The sequence below is a fragment of the Macaca mulatta genome, chromosome 3 (assembly GCF_049350105.2).
Source record: "Macaca mulatta isolate MMU2019108-1 chromosome 3, T2T-MMU8v2.0, whole genome shotgun sequence".
Taxonomy (NCBI): Eukaryota; Metazoa; Chordata; class Mammalia; order Primates; family Cercopithecidae; genus Macaca; species Macaca mulatta.
Window position 1 is genome coordinate 853,425 of NC_133408.1, and position 19,778 is coordinate 873,202.

At 44.5% G+C, this 19,778-nt stretch overlaps 1 protein-coding gene across 6 annotated transcripts in view; it reads left to right on the forward strand.

Annotated features, from left to right (window-relative positions):
• LOC100423621 (aryl hydrocarbon receptor-like) overlaps positions 1-19,778 on the forward strand; it is a 68,776-nt gene that overhangs the window by 26,725 nt on the left and 22,273 nt on the right. For all 6 annotated transcript variants that reach the window (XM_028845203.2, XM_077995286.1, XM_028845201.2 and 3 more), the window contains 3 exons: positions 3,077-3,198; positions 14,021-14,110; positions 19,548-19,674. In XM_028845203.2, coding sequence (XP_028701036.2) covers positions 3,077-3,198; positions 14,021-14,110; positions 19,548-19,674 — 339 coding nt within the window. The remainder of the gene's footprint in view (positions 1-3,076; positions 3,199-14,020; positions 14,111-19,547; positions 19,675-19,778) is intronic.

The following is a 19,778-nucleotide window of genomic DNA, read 5'->3' on the forward strand; positions in this document are numbered from 1 at the left end:
ATCAGCTTAATGAAAAGCCGGAAAACAAATAGTAGTTTGTCTATTTGTCAAATTTCAAATGCTTTTCCTTCATGAAGTTTAGGAGGTAAAAAAAAAATCATTTGGCAAAGCGTTAAGTTTATGGACAAAGAGAAATCTGACCATTTTTTGGCTGAGAGAGACCAAAAGTGAATAACAAAGGAAAAACAAGGGTAGAGAGGAGTTTTCCCATGGGTAATCTGTTCTTTTCCTCTTTTGGGAAGCTTGTATTAGAAGGGGTAATACATGCTATACACAAAATGATAATAAAATGATGCCTGAATTAGTGGGTATTTTGAGCCTTAAATCCCTTTATTACAAAAATTCCTTCAGAATTTAGGGAATCAGACAGCCAATCATAAGAAGGTTAGAAAGCAGTACTCACCCGGTCCCCTTGGTCCCGCCTGTGACAGGGAGGATGATGCCCCGATGGCCATGCTTCGCACTTCACTGCCGAGTCCCTGTGATAACCAGAAAGCCACTGTTTCCAATGACTTTTAACAAGCTTACTAGTGCGTCTTTGCCACGAGCCTTCCCTAATGACTTTTGCGATGCAGTTAATGGTGCTGTTTTCTGTGTAACTGAGGACTTGATTAGATGAAAATGTCTGCTATCCGGGCTTGTTTTTCATGCTGAACATCTTATCCCCAAGTTATGCACATTACGGTTAAATAGGATTTTTTAGATGAGCTTTCTTTCTTGTTTTTTAATCTTCAACTTAGAAGAAAATAGATCCACCAATATCGCTGATAATTTTGTGGGGAAGTATTTCCTGAGTATGCACTGGAATGTCATTCACTGTCAAGCAAACTATACAATTATTTCTTTTTCTTTTTTTTTTTTGAGACAGAGTCTCACTTTGTCGCCCAGGCTGGAGTGCAGTGGTGCAATCTTGGCTCACTACAAGCTCCGCCTCCCGGGTTCCTGCCATTCTCCTGCCTCAGCCTCCCGAGTAGCTGGGACTATGGGCGCACGCCACCTCGCCCGCCTAATTTTTTTGTATTTTCAGTAGAGACGGGGTTTCACCGTGTTAGCCAGGATGGTCTTGATCTCCTGACCTCGTGATCCACCCACCTCAGCCTCCCAAAGTGCTGGGATTACAGGCCTGAGCCACCGCACCCAGCTTGTTTCTTTACTAGTGATAAATTTTGCTTACCCAGCTAAATATTCCTCAGACTTGTACAAACTTATTCATGCTTAAAGTAACATTTAGAAATGTGAAATGGCAAAGACCTCTTGGCTTATTTTTCAGGCCAGAACCCTCTAGGGATGATTTGTATATAGAAAAGAGCTGTGAGCACCTGTGGGGGCCACATTCCCTTCATTTGTACAGAAATAGAGTTTGGAATTCCTTGGATTATGGAACAGAGGATGAGGACAGAGGAAAAACTGGATGCTTACTTAGGGACCCAGGGCCCTGTACCTTGTTCCATAAGCTCCTCCTTCCCTTGTTAGTCCTTTGTCTGTGACCCCACAACCAAAGCCCTGTTGACTTGCTTGTATACAAATGTGATGATGCCCCCGGCCCCAGGCAGCACCTGGAGGAAGGTCCAGCAGGCGCACCTGCCTATCTGCATCGCTGCCCTTGCTGAATACCCCTGGGCCTTTGACTTTGCTTCAGGTGCTGGAGACACAGGAGGGAACAAAACCTTATCGGCACAACAGTTACATCCAAGTGGAAGACACAGCCCCTGTGTCAGGAGACAAGTGTACAATATAAAACAGGGTAAAGCCTCTGAGGGGGGGAAATAGGGCAAGAGGCGAGAACAGCAGACACTGCTGATGAGGCCATTCTGAAGGTATCTGAGCAACAAGGAAGTGACAGAGAAGCCACGTGAAAAATGGCAAGAGGGGACTTCCAGGAAGAGAAAACAGCACCTGCAAAGCTCCTAGCAAAGAACAGGAAGGGCCTGTCTTTTCTGGGAACAGCTAGGAGTCAGAAGGAGGCTGTGTGACTGGCATGGCCAGGTTGGTGGGAGCTGGGCAGTTTCAGGAGAAAACATGGCATCAGGAAAAGGCCAGCTTCCCAGGCTCCCTTGCACCAGTGTGGTCATGTGACGGGGTTCTGACCAATAGGCTATTGGCAAAGGAGTCAGGGGGCAGCTTCCTTGAGAGAGATGGTGCCACCCTTTCTTCTGCAGATCCCTCCTCCTGGGAGCAGAAGGGGTGAGGCCTTGAGGCTGAGTCCAGGAAGGCAGAGGATGAGCTCCAAGGAGCTGGTCCCATGGAGCCTCATGGGACAGGGCTGCACACATCTCCGACTGCACTATTCTGATACAGTATGAGCATGAGATATGCTTTTATCTTGTAAGCTATTGTTATTTGGGGAATTTTAGTTACAAAAAAGTGAATCTTAACTAATGGTCATGGTCAGGACATAAGATTTTTGTGTATATGAGGCCATTGGAGGGTTTTGTGCATATATGAGGCCTTTGGAGCAGAAGGGTGATGTTATATGTTATATAATTTTTCAGAAATGTCATGCACACTTCTGTTCAGGGAATTGATTACACGGGGCAGAAGTCGAAGTAGGAAGGTCAGCAAGAGTTGAAAATGTCTCAGACCAGGATGGTAGTGGTAGAGGTGGTGAAACAGGTAAGGGTCTGGATCTGCAATTTTTTTGTAACAGGTCATGTCATTCACTTACACCTGATCTGATAGATAAGGCAAAAATGAAATCATCATACACCAAGTCAATGTTAATGGCAGTGACTTTAATGCTAAGGGAGTCGAAGGAGGTGCAGCAAATTTTCCTCAGGAGAAATAGCAAGGGCACCTCAGAGGAAGCAGAATTTGAACTGAATTAATATTTTGCCTGTAGAGAAGCCACAGTAAGAACAGCTCAGACAAAAGTTAAAATGGGGCTCTTTTCCCAGCTAGAGGAGGTAAGTGTTCAATCAGATGTGACTGCTCTTACTGGAACCTTGGAAGAACTCAAGGTGCCAGTATACAGAGTGACACTGGCTATCCTGAAACTGAGAACCAGGGTCACCTGGATTCTCCTTTTCATCCCTGTGGGATGGCACATGTTCACAATAACACCATTTTTCTTTCTCAGCAACCCTAAAGGACAACAATGCAGGCTGCTCAGCTGACCCACCCATGAACCCAGGAAGAAGTGAACAGACCTTTCCACAAGTCAATGTAGATTTGTTTTCTGAAGGGGACTTGCTTCTTCAGGTACTGTACAATATTTACCATCTCTACTCCATGTCAGTGGTTATAACTATAACAGAATCAGGCCTCGGAGTTTTCTAGAAAATATTTTGCTTCAACTTTTGCTCAATATATATTTAATTATCATGTTAAATTTCTGGTTGAATCGAGTACTCTAATCTCTACTCATGGTGCAATGTGGGTGGGAATCATACATGGGGTAGGAAGAGTCAGAAACTCTAGATATCAGTCCCTGATGGTCACCTGCTAGTAGAGTGGTAGTCACTACCTCCCCAAAAGTGATACTCCATCTTCTCTACATACCTCAGGGGCTGTGAGACTCAGATGTAGGAATATATGTGAAAATCATGCTGTAAGCCATCATGTCCTGAGTCATGAAACAACTGTACAAAGGAAGAATTGTGTGTAGATGAAAAACATTACCATACCATATTTCATTTTTACTACTTTGAGCATTTGAAACATTTCTTTCTCTTTAATTTTGTATCTAAATACAATATATTCCTGCTACCTCACCAAGGAATCCACATTCTGGGTGTCATAAAAATAGCAGATTTTTTACCTTACACACCAGAAGTATGAAACTTCAGCAGACAGTCCACAAAGAACATACATAACCACTGGTTGATTGGTCATCCCCTGTGAACTCCCTCAAGGATTATGATTAGAAGCAGGTGGGTCTCTTCTTTAGGTAAGAGAAGGTGGCATGAAAGAACACTCCATCTTCATTTATCTGGTTACGGCTTATTTATCTATTGGCAAATCATTAGGCTCTTCTCTGGCTGCGGGTTTAGTCTCAGCATACTCTGTCTTAAAAGTCTGTAGTTTCAGGTGCCCAACCACAAGGTGAGGGATCTTTTTAAAAACTCAAAAGAGATCTGCTACAAAGACCCTGTCAATGTGTTAGTATATGTTAAGATATCTGAGCATAGGTTATATTGTTCTCTTCACTTTTTTGTAAGTTTGAAATCTTTTGTATTTCTCCTTTAAAATAGAAATTTAACACGACAAGATCTCTTGAAATGGAATTCCTAAGAATTATTTAGAATTAGTTTGTTTGGCTGAAAATTCCCAATAGGGCTTCTGTATTAATCTGGATTCTCCAGAGTAACAGAACCAATAAGATGTGTGTGTTTGCGTGTGTAGAAAGAGAGAGATAAATTTTAAGGAATTGGATCATGTGATTGTGGGATAAGTCCAAAATTTGCAGGAGAGGTCAGCAGCCTGGAGACCCAGCGCAGAGTTGATGTTTCAGTCTTAAGTCGAAAAGCTGTCTGGAGGCAGAATTTTTCTTCTTTGGGGGATCTCAATCTGTTTCTCTTAAGGGATTCAATTGATTGATTGGATTTGACCCACCAGCATTATAAAGGCGAATCTGTTTTACTCAAAGTTTGCTTATTTAAATGTTTCAATGTGTCCCCCAAAATCCATGTTGAAAATTAATCCCATTGTGCTGATATTAAGAGGTGGGGACCTTTGGGGAGTAATTAAGACATGAGAGCTCTGCCCTCGTGAATGGATTAGTGCCTTATAAAAGGGATGGAGGAACAGGCTGAGGCCCTTTTTGCCCTTCTGCCTTCTGCCATATGAACACACAGCATTAGTCCCCTCTGGAGACACACAGCATTAGCCCCCTCTGGAGACACACAGCATCCGTCCCCTCTGGAGACACACAGCATCCGTCCCCTCTGGAGACACACAGCATCCGTCCCCTCTGGAGACGCACAGCATCGGTCCCCTCTGGAGACGCACAGCATCGGTCTCCTCCGGAGGATGCAGCAACAAGGCATCATTTTGGAAGCAGGGAATGGGGCCCTCACCAGACACTGAACCTCCCAGTGCTTTGATCTTGAACTTCTCTGACTCTATAACTATGACAAACAAATTTATATTATTTATAAATTACCCAGTCATAGGTATTTCGTTATAGCAATACAGATGGACTAAGACACAAATAAATTTATAATATTTATAAATTACCCAGTCGTAGGTATTTCGTTATAGCAATACAGATGGACTAAGACAAATGTCAATCAAAAAATACCTTTGCAGAAACATCTAGACTAATATTTGATCACACATTTGGACATCACAGTCCAACCAAATTGACACATAAAATTAACCATCACAGCTTTATATTTAGGTGTTTCCTAAGTGGCTGTTAACAAGAATTAGTTTCAGTTGCTAGAGTCAAAAATCTTGTTTAAACTGATAAAGAAATATTCAACTTTGTTTTGTGGGAACACATTCAGATATTTAGGATTTAAAATCAAATCGAATTTAAATTATTCTATTTTTTCTAAAAGTACATCGGACACAGATACTGTGAACAAAGACCAGACATAAAGTATAAAGGAATTTTAAAAAACAGAAAAAATATGAATGATTTGCAATCCAAATAGAATATCTATTGCTGTTCTATTTGTTTGGTTGTAATAATGATATGGAGGCCGGCACAGCGGCTCAAACCTGTAATCCCAGCACTTTGGGAGGCGGAGGCGGGCAGGTTGCTTGAGCCCAGGAGTTCAAGACCAGCCTGGGCAATGTGGCAAAACCCCATCTCTACAAAGAAAAAGAAATAGCTGGGTGTGGTGGTGTACACCTTGTATTTCCAGCTGCTGGGGATGCTGAAGTGAGAGGATCCTTTGAGCCCGGGAGGTCAAGGCTGCAGTGAACTAAGTTCATACTACTGCACTCTAGCCTGAGTGTCAGAGCAAAACCCTGTCTCAAAATAAGTAAATAAATAAAAGGATGTGGAGAGGTGGGGTTTCCGGACTGGCAATGTGAGAAGCTTAACAGATGGCCCCTACCCCCAGCTCAGCGTGATGGGTGCAGCCAAGAGCCAAGAAAATGGGACTCTCTTTTTCCAAGTTCCCAGTCTAGGATTATGGTTTTACCCAGGCAGGCTGCCGACACGTTTCATCACTCCTCACTTGTGTTGCTGAAGTTCCTCTCCAGGAAAACGTGGCTGAGAAGACTGGAACTCCCTTTCTCCACCTAGCCCCAACTCATAGGGTAGAAACTCTATCCCAGGCACAGCAGGCTGAAAATACTGGCCCCAAATTTCCCCAACTCAGCTTACGTGTAGCAGGGAGAATCCAAACCAGAAGAGGCAAGCCCAGATGATCAGGGGTTACTGTCCATGCCCAGGACCCCAGCCACAGAGCGAAGCTATAACTGAGAGAAGCAACTGCCACCCGCGATCCCAGTTCCAGTGCAGTGGCACTGGAGAAAGATAGGTCGTAAGAACAGAGATCTGTTCAGTTCTCTCTAAGGGGACTGATATTATTTGGAACAGAGCCTGAAAAATGTATACCTAGGATTACTCTTGAAAAAATATTAAGCCATTATTACCTTAAATATCTTTTCTGCTCCTTTTCTCCCTTCTTTTCTTTTGGTGTTCCCATTACATGTATATTGGTACACTTAACATAACATAGTACTGGAGGTTCGAGGGAAATTAGGCAAGAAAAATTAGATTTAAAGTTTCCATACTGGAAATGAAGAAATAAAGTTATCTCTATTTGCAGATGATGTCATATGTATAGAAAATATTAGAGAATATATTACAAAACTATTGAAACTAAGAGTTTAGCAAAGTTGCAGGATACAAGATCATAAGCAAAAACCAGCTACATTTGTATACATTACTGTGAACAATTTAAAAATGAAACTGATAGAACAATTCCATTTACAATAGCATTAAAAATAATAAAATACTTGGGAATAAATTTGGCTGACTAAGCTAGTGTTGCATACTGAAAACTAAAACATTGTAGAAAGAAATTAAAGAAGACATAAAAAATGGAAAGAATTCCTATGTTATGGATCAGAAGTCTTAATATTGTTAAGATAGCAATATTCTCCAAATCGTCCTACATAATTCAACACAAAACCTATCGGAATCGCAGCTGAGTTTTGTTTTGTTTTGTTTTGAAAAAATTGTCAAGCTGATTCTCAAATCTAGATGGAAATGCAAGTAACCTGCAATAGCCAAAATAAACTTGAAAAAGAACAAAATTAGAGAATTCACACTCCCAGCTTCAAAATCTACTACAGAAGCCACCATTATCAAAACATTATGGTACTGGTGGGGCATGGTGGCTCAGGCCTGTAATCCCAGCACTTTGGGAGGCCAAAGTGGGTGGATCAGTTGAGGCCAGGAGTTCAAGACCAGCCTGACCGACATGGTAAAACCCCACCTCCACTAAAAATACAAAAATTAGCCAGGCATGGTGGTGCATGCCTGTAGTCCCAGCTACTCCAGAGTCTGAGGCATGAGAATCGCTTGAACCCACGAGGCAGAGATTGCAGTGAGCCGAGATTGTGCCATTGCACTTCAGCCTGGGTGACAGGGCGAGACTGTCTCAAAATGAAAACAAAAACATTGTGGTACTGATATATGGATAGAAATATAGATCAATAGAATAGAATTTAGAATCAAGGAATCAACCCTTACTTATGGTCAGTTGGCTTTTGCCAAGAAAATTCAGTGGAGAAAGGATAGTCTTCTCAACAAATGGTATGGGGCAACTATATATCTGCATATGAAAGAATGAGGTTGGACTAATTTCTTACACAATAAACAATGAAATAATCTGTACACCAAAGCGCTATGACACACAATTTAACCTGTATAACAAACCTGCACATGTATCCCTGAACCTAAAAGTTAAAAAAAAAGAAGAAACTGAGGCACAGAAAGGCTAAATTGCTCTGATCCCACAGTAAATGAAAAACTTAGAATGCTTTTCCGTTGCTTCTGAGACAGACTAAAGACCTTGACATACCCTACAAAATCCTATATGATCTGGTTCTTGTCTATGAACACACCTTACTACTGAAGCAAGACATACTGACCTTCTTTTAATTTCTCAATCATATAATGATTTTTCTCACTCTAGTAACTCTTTCACCCCATCTCCTCGTTTTTTCTGCCTAGTACCAGCTACTTATTTCAAATCTGAGCTCTAAAGTCACTTACTTAGGGAAATCTTCCCTGACTGAGTCCCAATCTTAAGTTCTGTCAGGTCCTCCTATTCTACACACTCATAGCACCTTGTATTTTTGCTTACTATTAAAAACATGTATTTGTATTATCCTTGGACTATTGTCTGTCTCTTCTGGAAAGTGATCTTTGTGAGGCCAGGACTACAGCTGATTAGCTTGTTATTTCTGCTTGGCCCATATTAAGCTCACAGTTAAAAAGAAAAAGAATAAAAGCTAAGACATAAGAAAAAGACCCAGAAATGATACCAAAGCTGGAATTAACAGATCAATACTTTGAAACAGTTATTGTACATATGCTCCATGATTTAAAGAAAAAGGTGGGCCTAATAAGTAACAGATGAGAAGTCTCAAAAGAGAAATGGAAACTATAAAAAGAACTAAATGGAGATCCTAGAACTGAAAAACAGAACATCTGACTAGAAAAAAGGGACTTCATATGCTTCACAGCAGATTAGATTCAGTGGAAGAAAACAGGTCGTTGAATTTGAAGATAGGTCAATGGCAACTATCCAAATAAAATCACAAAGAGAAAAATGAAAAAAATTAAAATAGTCTCGGTGGTCTGTGGTACATTATCATGCAGCCTAACATACATGTAATTGAGTCACAAAAGGAATGTAGAGAGAGATTGGGCAGAAAAAAGGATATCAATAGATAATGGCTGAATTTTTTCCAACTTTGATGAAAAATATTAGCCCATGGAGCCATAAAGCTCAATGACCTTGAAGCAAGATAAATACAGAGGAAACCAAACTATTCTAGTCTAATTTCTGAAAACAGGAGAGTAAACAATTTTTGGTGTGTTTGTATAATGGACTCAACAATAAAAAAGTAATGAATCATTAGTACATGCAACAAGATACATAAGCCTGAAAGCCTTTGTGCTGAATTAAAGCCAAACACAAGGATGTATACTAAATTCATGTGTACGAAATTCTACAACAGGTAAAATTAATTTAAAGTATTGGGTGTGTTGTATGTTTATTGTGGCACTATTCACAATAGCAAAGACTTGGAACCAACCCAAATGTCCATCAGTGATAGATAGGATTAAGAAAATGTGGCACATATACACCATGGAATACTATGCAGCCATAAAAAAGGATGAGTTCATGTCCTTCATAGAGACATGGATGAAGCTGGAAACCATCATTCTTAGCAAACTATTGCGAGGACAGAAAACCAAACACCACATGTTCTCACTCATAGGTGGGAACTGAACAATGAGAACACTTGGACACAGGGTGGGGAACATCACACACTGGGGCCTGTCGTGGGGTGGTAGGAGCGGGGAGGGATAGCTTTAGAGAGATACCTAATGTAAATGACGAGTTAATGGGTGCAGCACACCAACATGGCACGTGGATACATATGTAACAAACCTGCACATTGTGCACATGTACCCTAGAACTTAAAGTATAATAAAAAATAAAGTATTGGGTATGTCATCAAGAGTGGAGAGAGGTAGAGGTTGGCTAGGAAGGGTCATGATGGAACTTTCTGGAAAATACTCTATATCTTGGTAGGGAAAGTGAATGTATTTGTCAAAAATCTATCAGGTTGTACACTTAGGAAATGTGCAATTCGATGTATGTAAACTATGTATCAATCAGTTTAGAAAACAGAAGTATTATATGCAGATTGGTGTCACTTAATACCACCCCCTTGAAGAGATAGAATGTTCAGAAGTTTCTTTTTAAAAGTCCTTAAATCAAGGCAGTTCTTTGCTCATTTTTGTATCTGTGTCCTATAAGCTTGGATTGAGGTATTTTATTTTACCAAAATTGTCATCCTTGATTTAGTTGAAACATGCCTACAGTTATATTTTATTTACTTTTTTTTATACAAGTCTTGCTCTGTCATCCAGGCTAGAGTGCAGTGGTGCAATCTCGGCTCACTGTAACCTCTGCCTTCTGGGTTCAGGCGATTCTCATGCCTCAGTCTTCCAAGTAGCTGGGACTACAGGCATGCGCCACCTCACCCAGCTAATTTTTGTATTTTCAGTAGAGACGAGGTTCCACCATGTTCACTAGGCTGGCCTCAAACTCCTAACCTCAGGTGATCTGCCTGCCTCGGCCTCTTAAAGTGCTGGGATTACAGGTGTGAGCCACCATACACAGCCTGTAGTTACTTTTAAATATCAGTTTTACTTATTTGTTATTCTGCATTGTTCTCATATTTCCTATGTAAGAACTGCTTAATTGTTTAAATTCTCCTTCTACCATTCCATATAACTAGGAATAACAGTATTAAGATATATATTTACATTGCTTATAACTGCCTACGCAACTGGGATGTAGGGGTTGGGCTTAGTTTGAAGCATGGAGAGTTCACGCATTGTAACAAGAGGTGAAGCAGAGCCTATAAAACAGGTAGGAGAGATGGTGGCTGTATTACTCCATTCTCTCACTGCTATAATGGAACAGTCAAGATCGAGTAATTTATAAAGAAAAGAGATTTAATTGGCTCACGGTTCTGCAGGCTGTACAGGAAGCAACATTCTGGCATTCGCTCAGCTTCTTGGGAAGCCTGAAGAAATTTACAATCATGGCAGAAGGCAAAGGGGGAGCAGACATGTCACATGGCCAGAGCAGGGGCAAGAGGGCAAGGAGGGAGGTGCCACACACACTTTTAAATAACCAGATCTCCTAAGAACTCACTCATTCTTGTGAGGACAGCCCCAAGGGGATGATGTTATACCATTCATGAGAAATTTGCCCCCATGATCCAGTCACCTCCCACGGGGCCCCACCTCCAACAATGGGGATTACAGTTCACCTGAGATTTGGGTGGAGACTGTAAACCAAAGAGTATCTGAAACAAGTCTCAAGTAATGTAGGAGTTTATTTAACCGAAGTTAAGGACACGCCTGTGACACGGCCTCAGGAGGTCCTGATGACATGGGCCCAAGGTGGTCAGCCTACAACTTGGTTTTATACATTTTAGGGAGACTTAAGACGTCAATTAATTCAATCCAGAAAGGCGGGACAACTGGAACTGGGGGCTTCCGGGTCATAGACGGATTCAAAAATTTTCTGATTGGCAGCTGCTTGAGTTATCATCTAAAGACCTGGAATCAAAAGAAAGGAATGTCTGGGTTATAATAAGGGGTTGTGGAGACCAAGGTTTTATCACGTAGAGGAAGCCTCCAGGTAGCAGGCTTCAAAGAGAATAGATGGTAAATGTTTCCTATCAGACTTAAAGAGTCTGTTCTATCAGTCTTAAGGTCTGTGTTGATATTAACGGTAAAGAGGTATGTCCAACCTCCCATTCCCATCATGGCCTAAACTAGTTTTACAGGTTAACTTTGGAATACCCTTGGCCAAGAGGAGAGGTCCATTTAGATGGTTGGGGGGCTTACAGTTTTATTTTTGGTTGAAGGACACAGATCCAAACCATATCAGTGGGAGTATGTAGAAGTTCTGACTGCATTTTCTTTTCAGAGAAATAGTAAGCAAAGTTGAGTATAAGGAGAAAGCAGGAGGTATTGATGGTTTCAGAGAAAATGATGTGAAACAGTCATCTAAGAGAATGGGAAAGTGAATGCACCAGGGAAATGTATCAGGATTTATGGGTGGCATTAGGGGCCATTTGAGGTACACAGTCACAAATCCTGATTGAGTTCAGTGAATCAAGAGAACATAGGATTTGAGGATGTACACAAAGGAATCATTATAATGATAGATATATAGTAAAACTATAATACTAAAGGAGAATGTAATGTGTTTCAACATGATTATCATTACTGTTTTTATTATTGTTGTTATCATTATTATAATTAAGGCAGTGTGACCATCTCAAGTCACACACTGAGGCATGCAAGAACCATAGTTTTCTCTGTTCTTCTATAACTTAACATTTTAAGACTTTATTTTTCCAAGTGGAAACATAAATTTCTATCAATTCATGAGTTCCTACCCTCTTTCTTGAAACTGATCTAAGTTCATGAAGACCTGCATGGTGACAAGGTTTGGGAACTGGAAGGCACCTGTTCAGGGTGCTGGCCATTTCTGCAGGCTTCATGCTCCCTTCCTGTTCTCTGGATGTGCATCCATGCAGACCCTGATAACTTCCCTTGTTCCTGAGCACTAGTATCCTCACGGCCCAGGGCCATCAAGCTCTCCTGCCCATTCTAGGCTGGGGTAGCACTCTGATATGTCCCAGGCACCCTCTGCCAAGACTCATCAGGAAATCACTTCTTAAATCTTACCAGGGAAGGAAAATGGCTAAGCTTTAAATATCTATCTTCATTAATATTACTCTGAGAGACTGAATACACAAACAAACAATGGCTAGACCATATATAAAAACAGAACTCTGACCCACAGCCTGCACAGGAAACCAGTCCCTTGTCTACAATGAACAGCCCAGAAGGCCAGCCTGCTGTAAGTCAGATTTACAGGAGGTAAGACCATCTCCAATAACAAACCAGGAAGCTAAACAATAACTTCTACAACAACTGGCCCCAAATGGCCAGGACTTCATTAATAACTGACAGCTTCCCTGATTTTTGCCCCTGCTTCCAACTTAGAACCAACCAGAGAAAGCCAAATGTGCAGCCTACGCTGCTACACAGGAAGCCCATTTCCAGTGAGCTCATGATTCCACAGCTTCCCCCACGAGCAGCCTGTAATCAGTGCACCCCTAAAACCTTCCCTTTTTTTACTCTATAAAACTTCCCACTCCTCTGCCTGCATTGAAGTCTTTGCCAAAATGCAAAAAGTGACAGTGGCTGACTCCCTTACTCTAGAAAGCTCTGAAGAAATAGCCTTTGCTTTTCTCATTTGGTTGGTCTTCATTTGTTTCCATAACCCTGAACGTACACACAAGAGCAGAGCAGATTATTATTTACTGACAAGTGAACAAGAATTATTTACTTATAACCAAACAAGAACTGTTTGGTTCTCTTGTGCCCCCATTCCTTACCTCTAGACAATGCAATGAAAGCAGAGGTTATCCTACTCATCAAGCTTGCAGGAAATGCAGAAATATAAATTTGGGCATTCATATACATATTTTCTCCCTCCCCTACTGAAAGGAGGGACAAAAACCTTGAAAAGGATCCTGAGTTATTACTTTAACCATTTAGAATGAAATAGATCTTCCCAAGGGAAAGATAAGACCTTCTGTCTCCAGATTTATAACCCAGGATGTCTCCATGTTCCTGGGTCTCAGCCTCCCTTGAAATGTAAACAACCCTGTAGTCCCGGCACTTTGGGAGACCAAGGCAGGACGATCCCTTGAGGCCAGGAGTTTGAGGGTACAGTGAGCTAGGATCATGCCCCTGCACTCCAGCCTGGGCAGCAGAGCCAGACCCCATCTCTTAAAAAAAGAAAAAAAAAATGAAATAACAAATACCACCAGAGCCAGAAATCTCTTTGGAGTTCTCACAAGCGATAGTTGTGAATTAACTTCTGCAGCTTGCTGCTCTTTTAGCCCAGGTCCCAAGTTTCACTCTGATTTTCCCAGCATTCCTAACCATACAGAAACACAAACCTTTTTTTCTCTATCGCCTCACAGAACCTCAGATGCTCTCAGTTCTGGGCTCCCTCAAACCCATCTGAGGTAAAGTAAGGCTTCCTGTCATCCTCTGTAAGAGTTGGACAGCCTTCACTCCCCACCCTCCCGTTTTCTGAGGGTGCCCTGGGCCCTGCTTTTGGAAGGGACAGCCCAGGATGTGGTGGCAGTCAATGCCAACGTAGTTCCGCAGAAACACCCAGGGCCTGGACCGGGGCCTTCAGGAGCTCCACATGCCCAGAAGCGAGACAAATTAATGAACCAGTCTGAACGCACTCTCTTCTCTGCCTCTCCCCAGGCCCTCAACGGCTTCCTCATGGCAGTCACAGAGGATGGCTACATCTTTTACGTCTCTCCCACAGTCCAGGACTACCTGGGATTTCATCAAGTGAGCAGTTTTGTTTCATTTCAGGGAAGTGAGTGAGTTGGGGAAGGGACAGGGCCATGGGCCATATGCAGCCTGGTCTCTGAGGGGCTATAATGGAAGTCTCAGTCCCTCCTGCACACACTCTGTATGTCTTAGAAATGAACCTTCCCGACACGCCGGCTTCCTCACCTGTTGGAGGGCATGTTAGGCCAGGTCCTTTAAGAAGCAGATGCCACACAGGATGAGATGAGCGAGATTCCTCAGGGAGCATCTTCTGAGGAGCAGAGCACGGGGAGGCAGCTGTGGACAGGGGAGCTGCCACACTTCCACGCAGGTCTGGCCCTTGGGCAGGAGACAGAGGAGAAATGTGTACGGCTGGAAGTTCTAAGAGAATTCGGCAAGGCTGATGGGAAGTTCTTAATCCCGAATTGCCCATCAGAGGCGATCAGAGTCCCCTGGGAACAGGCCGGCCTTGGTGTCCCTGCCATACTCAGTCACTGGCTGGGGACACTGCAGGATCATGGCCCTGAACACGGTGGTGGAGCCATGAGGTGTAGTAGGCACGAGCGCCACAGTCAGAGCCTAGGGCACATTTCCGCGACTGAGAGCGAGTTCTCCCTGTGGGTGTGCGGAGCAGCTCCTCCCTCCTCGGTTCCCGTGAGTCTCTCTTCCTGAGGGAAGCCCAAAAAGGAGAGGTTAGTGGGGCAAACTGCAGCCCCCAGTCAGTGCAGTTGATCTCGGGGTAGCAAACTTTCCCTCCCCAACCCCTGTTCTGAACCCACCTACCCTCAGCCTCACGTTAGCATGTGCTGATGGCTCCCCTGGGTGTGACCCAAATGTTCATTCCTGTGGGTCTGAGCACAGACACTCAAAGCGTCATTGTGGCCCCCACATCAGGGTGGGGGCTGCTGGGGGCCAGAAAATAAATGAAATGCAAGCTACAGTCTGGCCAACACAAACCCACAGAGTCCCTGGACCCACCCAGTGGTCACCGACCTATTCCCTGCACTTATCATTGGGATCAATATAGTTGATTGACAGTTGGACTGACTTCCACACTGGATCCTTGACCTGTGGAGTCAGAAGCATCATAGTGGACAAAGCCAAGGGGAATCTCTGAAACCAAGATAGTAAGTCATGCCCAGGGAGGTGGCAGAAAGCAGGCCATCATGAAAGCCTAAACAACGCAGAGTTCCTGGACCCATAGTGTTTCCATTGGATTCCCCCATGTGGGCCCTAAAGAAACGGAAGGTTCCCAGTGATTACTTTAGACTGCTTAGATGTAACCAAACCGTAGGCCTGATTTCAGCTGTGAGCAGAACATACTATCACTGCTCAAATAGATTAACAGGCCCTCAGGTGCACGGTATGTGGCCAGTGATTTGGCAAATGTATTCTTTCCCACTACAGTTAAAGAGAAATCCGAAAAAAAACCATGTTCATGTGGGACAGAAAATATTCATTTAAACATTTGCTTCAAGGCCATGTTAACCCTTCCCCTGTGTCCTAACACAATCTGAGGAGACCTGGACATCCCATAGGAATGACACTGACCATTTACAGTGACAATGATATGCTGATTGGGCAGGAGGAGCCAGAGGAGATTAGGGAGGGCAGGCCTCGAGACATGGTTGCCCCGGTGGGAGGCAGATGAGCCTATTAAAACGCAGAGAGCTGCACTTTGGGGAAGTTTTTCAGGGTCCAGTGGTCAGGTCCCCTCCAAAGTGAAAGAAGGCTGCCAGCTTTGAAGGGACAGAGGTGAGAGCAGAGCACCTGGTCGTCAGCCTCATGTGGAGGGAGATGTGAGCCACAATGCAAATGTATCTAGATTCTTCAGCAGTGGCCAGTGGTCTGTCTGTCACGTTGGGGCCTGGAAGGAAAAAGCAGGAAGATCAGAGACAAGGATGTCTGAAATAGGGCATGTTGCTGAATGTATGAGAGTGGGTGCCAAGGGTGAAGATTTTTGTTTCACTCATCAGTGTTCACAGAAAGAAGCCCCCGTAGAAAAGGCACTACTCAGCCAAGCAGGCAGGATGACTGGGCCACGTGGCATGAGCCCACCTCCATCACTGGCTGCCCCAGAACTAGCACGATGGGCAGTAGGCAGAGTAGCTACAGTGGCAGCTATGTACTGTGAGGATTCCCTAAATGCACCTGCAGATATTACTCAGGTGACCGTACAGTGGGGGGAAGGAGAATATCCAGATATTTTCATCTGTTGGACAGAAGGTGTGGTCACCTGAGTGAATGTCTTGCCATGGTATTTCAGTGCTCTTACTCCTAGGGACCCTGCCAGATCTTCAGTCAATGAATTACAGGTCTGGAAATTGTCTCAGATTCAAAACTGAGCAAGAGATTGCCACTTTTCACTGAGGCAAAAGCCCTCAGCCTTCTAACGTCCATGCTGGCTCTTTTTCTGTTAAGCAGCATTATTGCTGGCTGCCATCTCTTCTGCCCCTAGGGGCCCCGCTCTCTGTTAACCACCTCCACCACTCCCTATGGGCCAAGCCTCTTGGCTGTGCCTCAGCCTTGCCAGTTGTCACTGTAATTGCAGCCTGCTGGCTTCTGCTAGGCAAGTGCCACCACCTGGCCTCTATTACTTTAGGGCTCCACTGTCTCTATGGATATTAATGAGCCCAACTCTGTGGCTGCTTCTCCTGCCAAAGTGCTGAGCTGCACAGAAGAGCTGCCTGCCACCAGACCTCACAGTGACGCTGGTGTCCTTCCCGTTGCACTCCTGACGGCCTTGGAGAGTGGTGTGGCTCCTGGGCCCTCCCATGGAACTATAATTTCTGATGGGTCTTCTGGAGTCATAAAATGCATTTATTCCAGCACACACCTTTCTCTCAGCCCCTTTATTCCTTCTTCTGCCATCTGCCAGGACAACTCAGGTACTACCATGTTGCCAACCGTTGGCTTTTCCCAGAACTCTAGCAGCTACCCCAGCAATGAGTTTGCCCCATTTTCTGGGGTCCTCACTAGGGCGTGAAATCCTGAGTCCTGAGAAGTGCAGATCTGGCCCTTGTGAAGGAAGGAGGGATGGAAGAGGAAGGTTACATGGGAAAGTCTTAGACTGTAGTACAGCTCTAAGGAAGTTTGACAAGGCCAAAGGGGAGCCCTCAAGCCAGAGTTCCCATAGAGAAGTCCTGTGTCTACCAGGACCATGCTTGTCTTAAAGCCACAGCATTTCAGAGTGCAGCAGCTGAGGGCATGACTTAGTTATACTCCCTGCAGCTGGAAATCTGCATTTTAACTACCACCACTGAGGGAAGATATTCCATACCTCACAGTACCGTTGTGCAGACTGAATAACAGCAATGCATACGCAAGCACCTTATACACCAAGAATGCCATGCAGTGGAAAGGATTTATTAAAATTCTATAGCAATAGGAGATATCATCAAGTTGGCTGACTACAGGCACTCACCACTCACCTCCTCCACAAAGAAAGACCAAAACAGCAAGAAGATAATCACATACTGAATAAAATACCTACAGGAGAACAATGGAATTCAGCAGGAAAGTGACAATGACCCTCTGAAGTGCAGAAACTCAAAACAGCAGCATGGAGAGGTAAGTAAAGCACCCAGCTGGGATGGGCTCAGACAAAGGAGGGATTGTCCATTGCCAGGAAAAGGTAAGCAGGAGATCCACAGCAGTCTGCATTCCCACCACAGATACTGGCAATCCTAGCTACAGGAAAGTCCCTCAACCCTCACAGGCCCTTAGCCTAGTATAGGGAGCTGCTTGGAGTCCACACAACAGCATCGTTCCAGAGAAGGAATTCATTCTGGGTCCCACCTAGCCCTGGAACCCGAGCTGCTATAACCCAGCACCATTTTGAGAGTAGAGCCACTACCAGACCACATCCTGCCCTGGGGCCCAGTAGCCTCTGCATCTCCACATCACAGGCCCCACTAACATCCCCCTGTATCCACCCAGAGGGCTGCAGTGTTGCAGTACTAGCTAGACGCAGAGGTGGGCCACATCCCTGGCACCTGAACCTATCAGCACCCTACACACTGGGGAACAGGCAGTCCAGCACATCAGAAGGGCTACTCTCAGTTCATACAGAGCCAAAGAAGGCAATCCCCAAAGCCTCGGAGCCATCTGCTCAAGGCTGCTGCCACCAGCAGCCATCCCACAATGTCCAGCAGTGGGCCTACTGCACACCCATGCATACCACCTGGGGGCTGAGGACTGGACCACCTAGGGCCTGCTGTCAGAACCACTGGTGACAGCATGGGTCACCAGGGGGCCCAAGAACTGACTCATCCAGGCCCACCACTGCCACCACCAGCTCCCCATGCACACTATCTGGGGTTCAAGGACCACCCCTTCTGGGGCTCACTGCCACCATAGCCAGCACCTGTGCAACAGCCAAGGGGCCCAAGGACTAGCCTGCCTAGGGCCAGCTGCCACCATAGCTGGTGTCCACATGGGCTGCTGGGGGCCAGAAAACCAACCTGCTCAGGGCCCACCACCACCACGACAATTGGCACCCACATGCACCACCTGGGGGGCCCAGAACTGGTCTTTCTGGGGCCCACTATCACCACCACCAGCAATCCTGTCCACTCTAACAGTGGAGCTGCCATGTGCCTGCACTCATCACGCAGGAGCCCAAGGAATGGCCCACCCAAAGTTGACCACTACCACTACCAGTGCCCATCAGGACCCAGAGATCTGGTCCACTAGCATCCCCACCACCAGTAAAGCCTTGCCACAACCTTCAGAAACAACCTTTGTAAGCCACTGAGGAACTCATAGACACCACTGACATTGATTGCAGCCAAAGAAATATAGAGATTATGCTACCGTGCCCAACCAGAACCAAAGCCAGTGTGTCCTACCCACATTATACTATAGATACATCTACAGAAAAAAGTCTTCCCCCAAGCTACCCTATAAAATTCGAAGAAGCAACTGTTATACCAGATGCACAGATATCAATGTAGGGACACAAGATGCATTAAAAAGAAGAAAACTGACCCTTCTAAAGACACACAATAATTCTCCAGTAATAGAGCTTGAAGAAAAGTAAATCTAGAAATGTCTAAAATGGATTTCAAAATAATGATCTTAAAGAAACTCAGTGAGGCCAGGCGTGGTGGCTCAAGCCTATAATCCCAACACTTTGGGAGGCCGAGATGGGCGGATCACGAGGTCAGGAGATCGAGACCATCCTGGCTAACACGGTGAAACCCCGTCTCTACTAAAAAATACAAAAAACTAGCCGGGCGAGGTGGCGGGCGCCTGTAGTCCCAGCTGCTCGGGAGGCTGAGGCAGGAGAATGGCGTAAACCCGGGAGGCGGAGCTTGCAGTGAGTTGAGATCCGGCCACTGCACTCCAGCCTGGGCGACAGAGCGAGACTCCGTCTCAAAAAATAAAAAAATTTTAAAAAGAAAAAAAAGAAAGAAATCTTTAGGAGTATGACTCTGCCCCTTGGTCTTTGTAGTCAGATGTCATCTACCAGAGTGTGTTCGAGCTGATCCACAAGGAGGACAGAGCCATGTTCCAGAGCCAGTTACGCTGGCCTCCAGACACAGCATCAGTCAGCAGAGAAGCAGATCCGGACACCAGCTGTAAGTCACCATCTCAGAGGAAACTGGGGTGGAAATGAAATCAACCCTGTACCTATGTTTCAACCCTTGAAGTCCATGAGAAGGAAAGTAGACTAGGGAGCTGG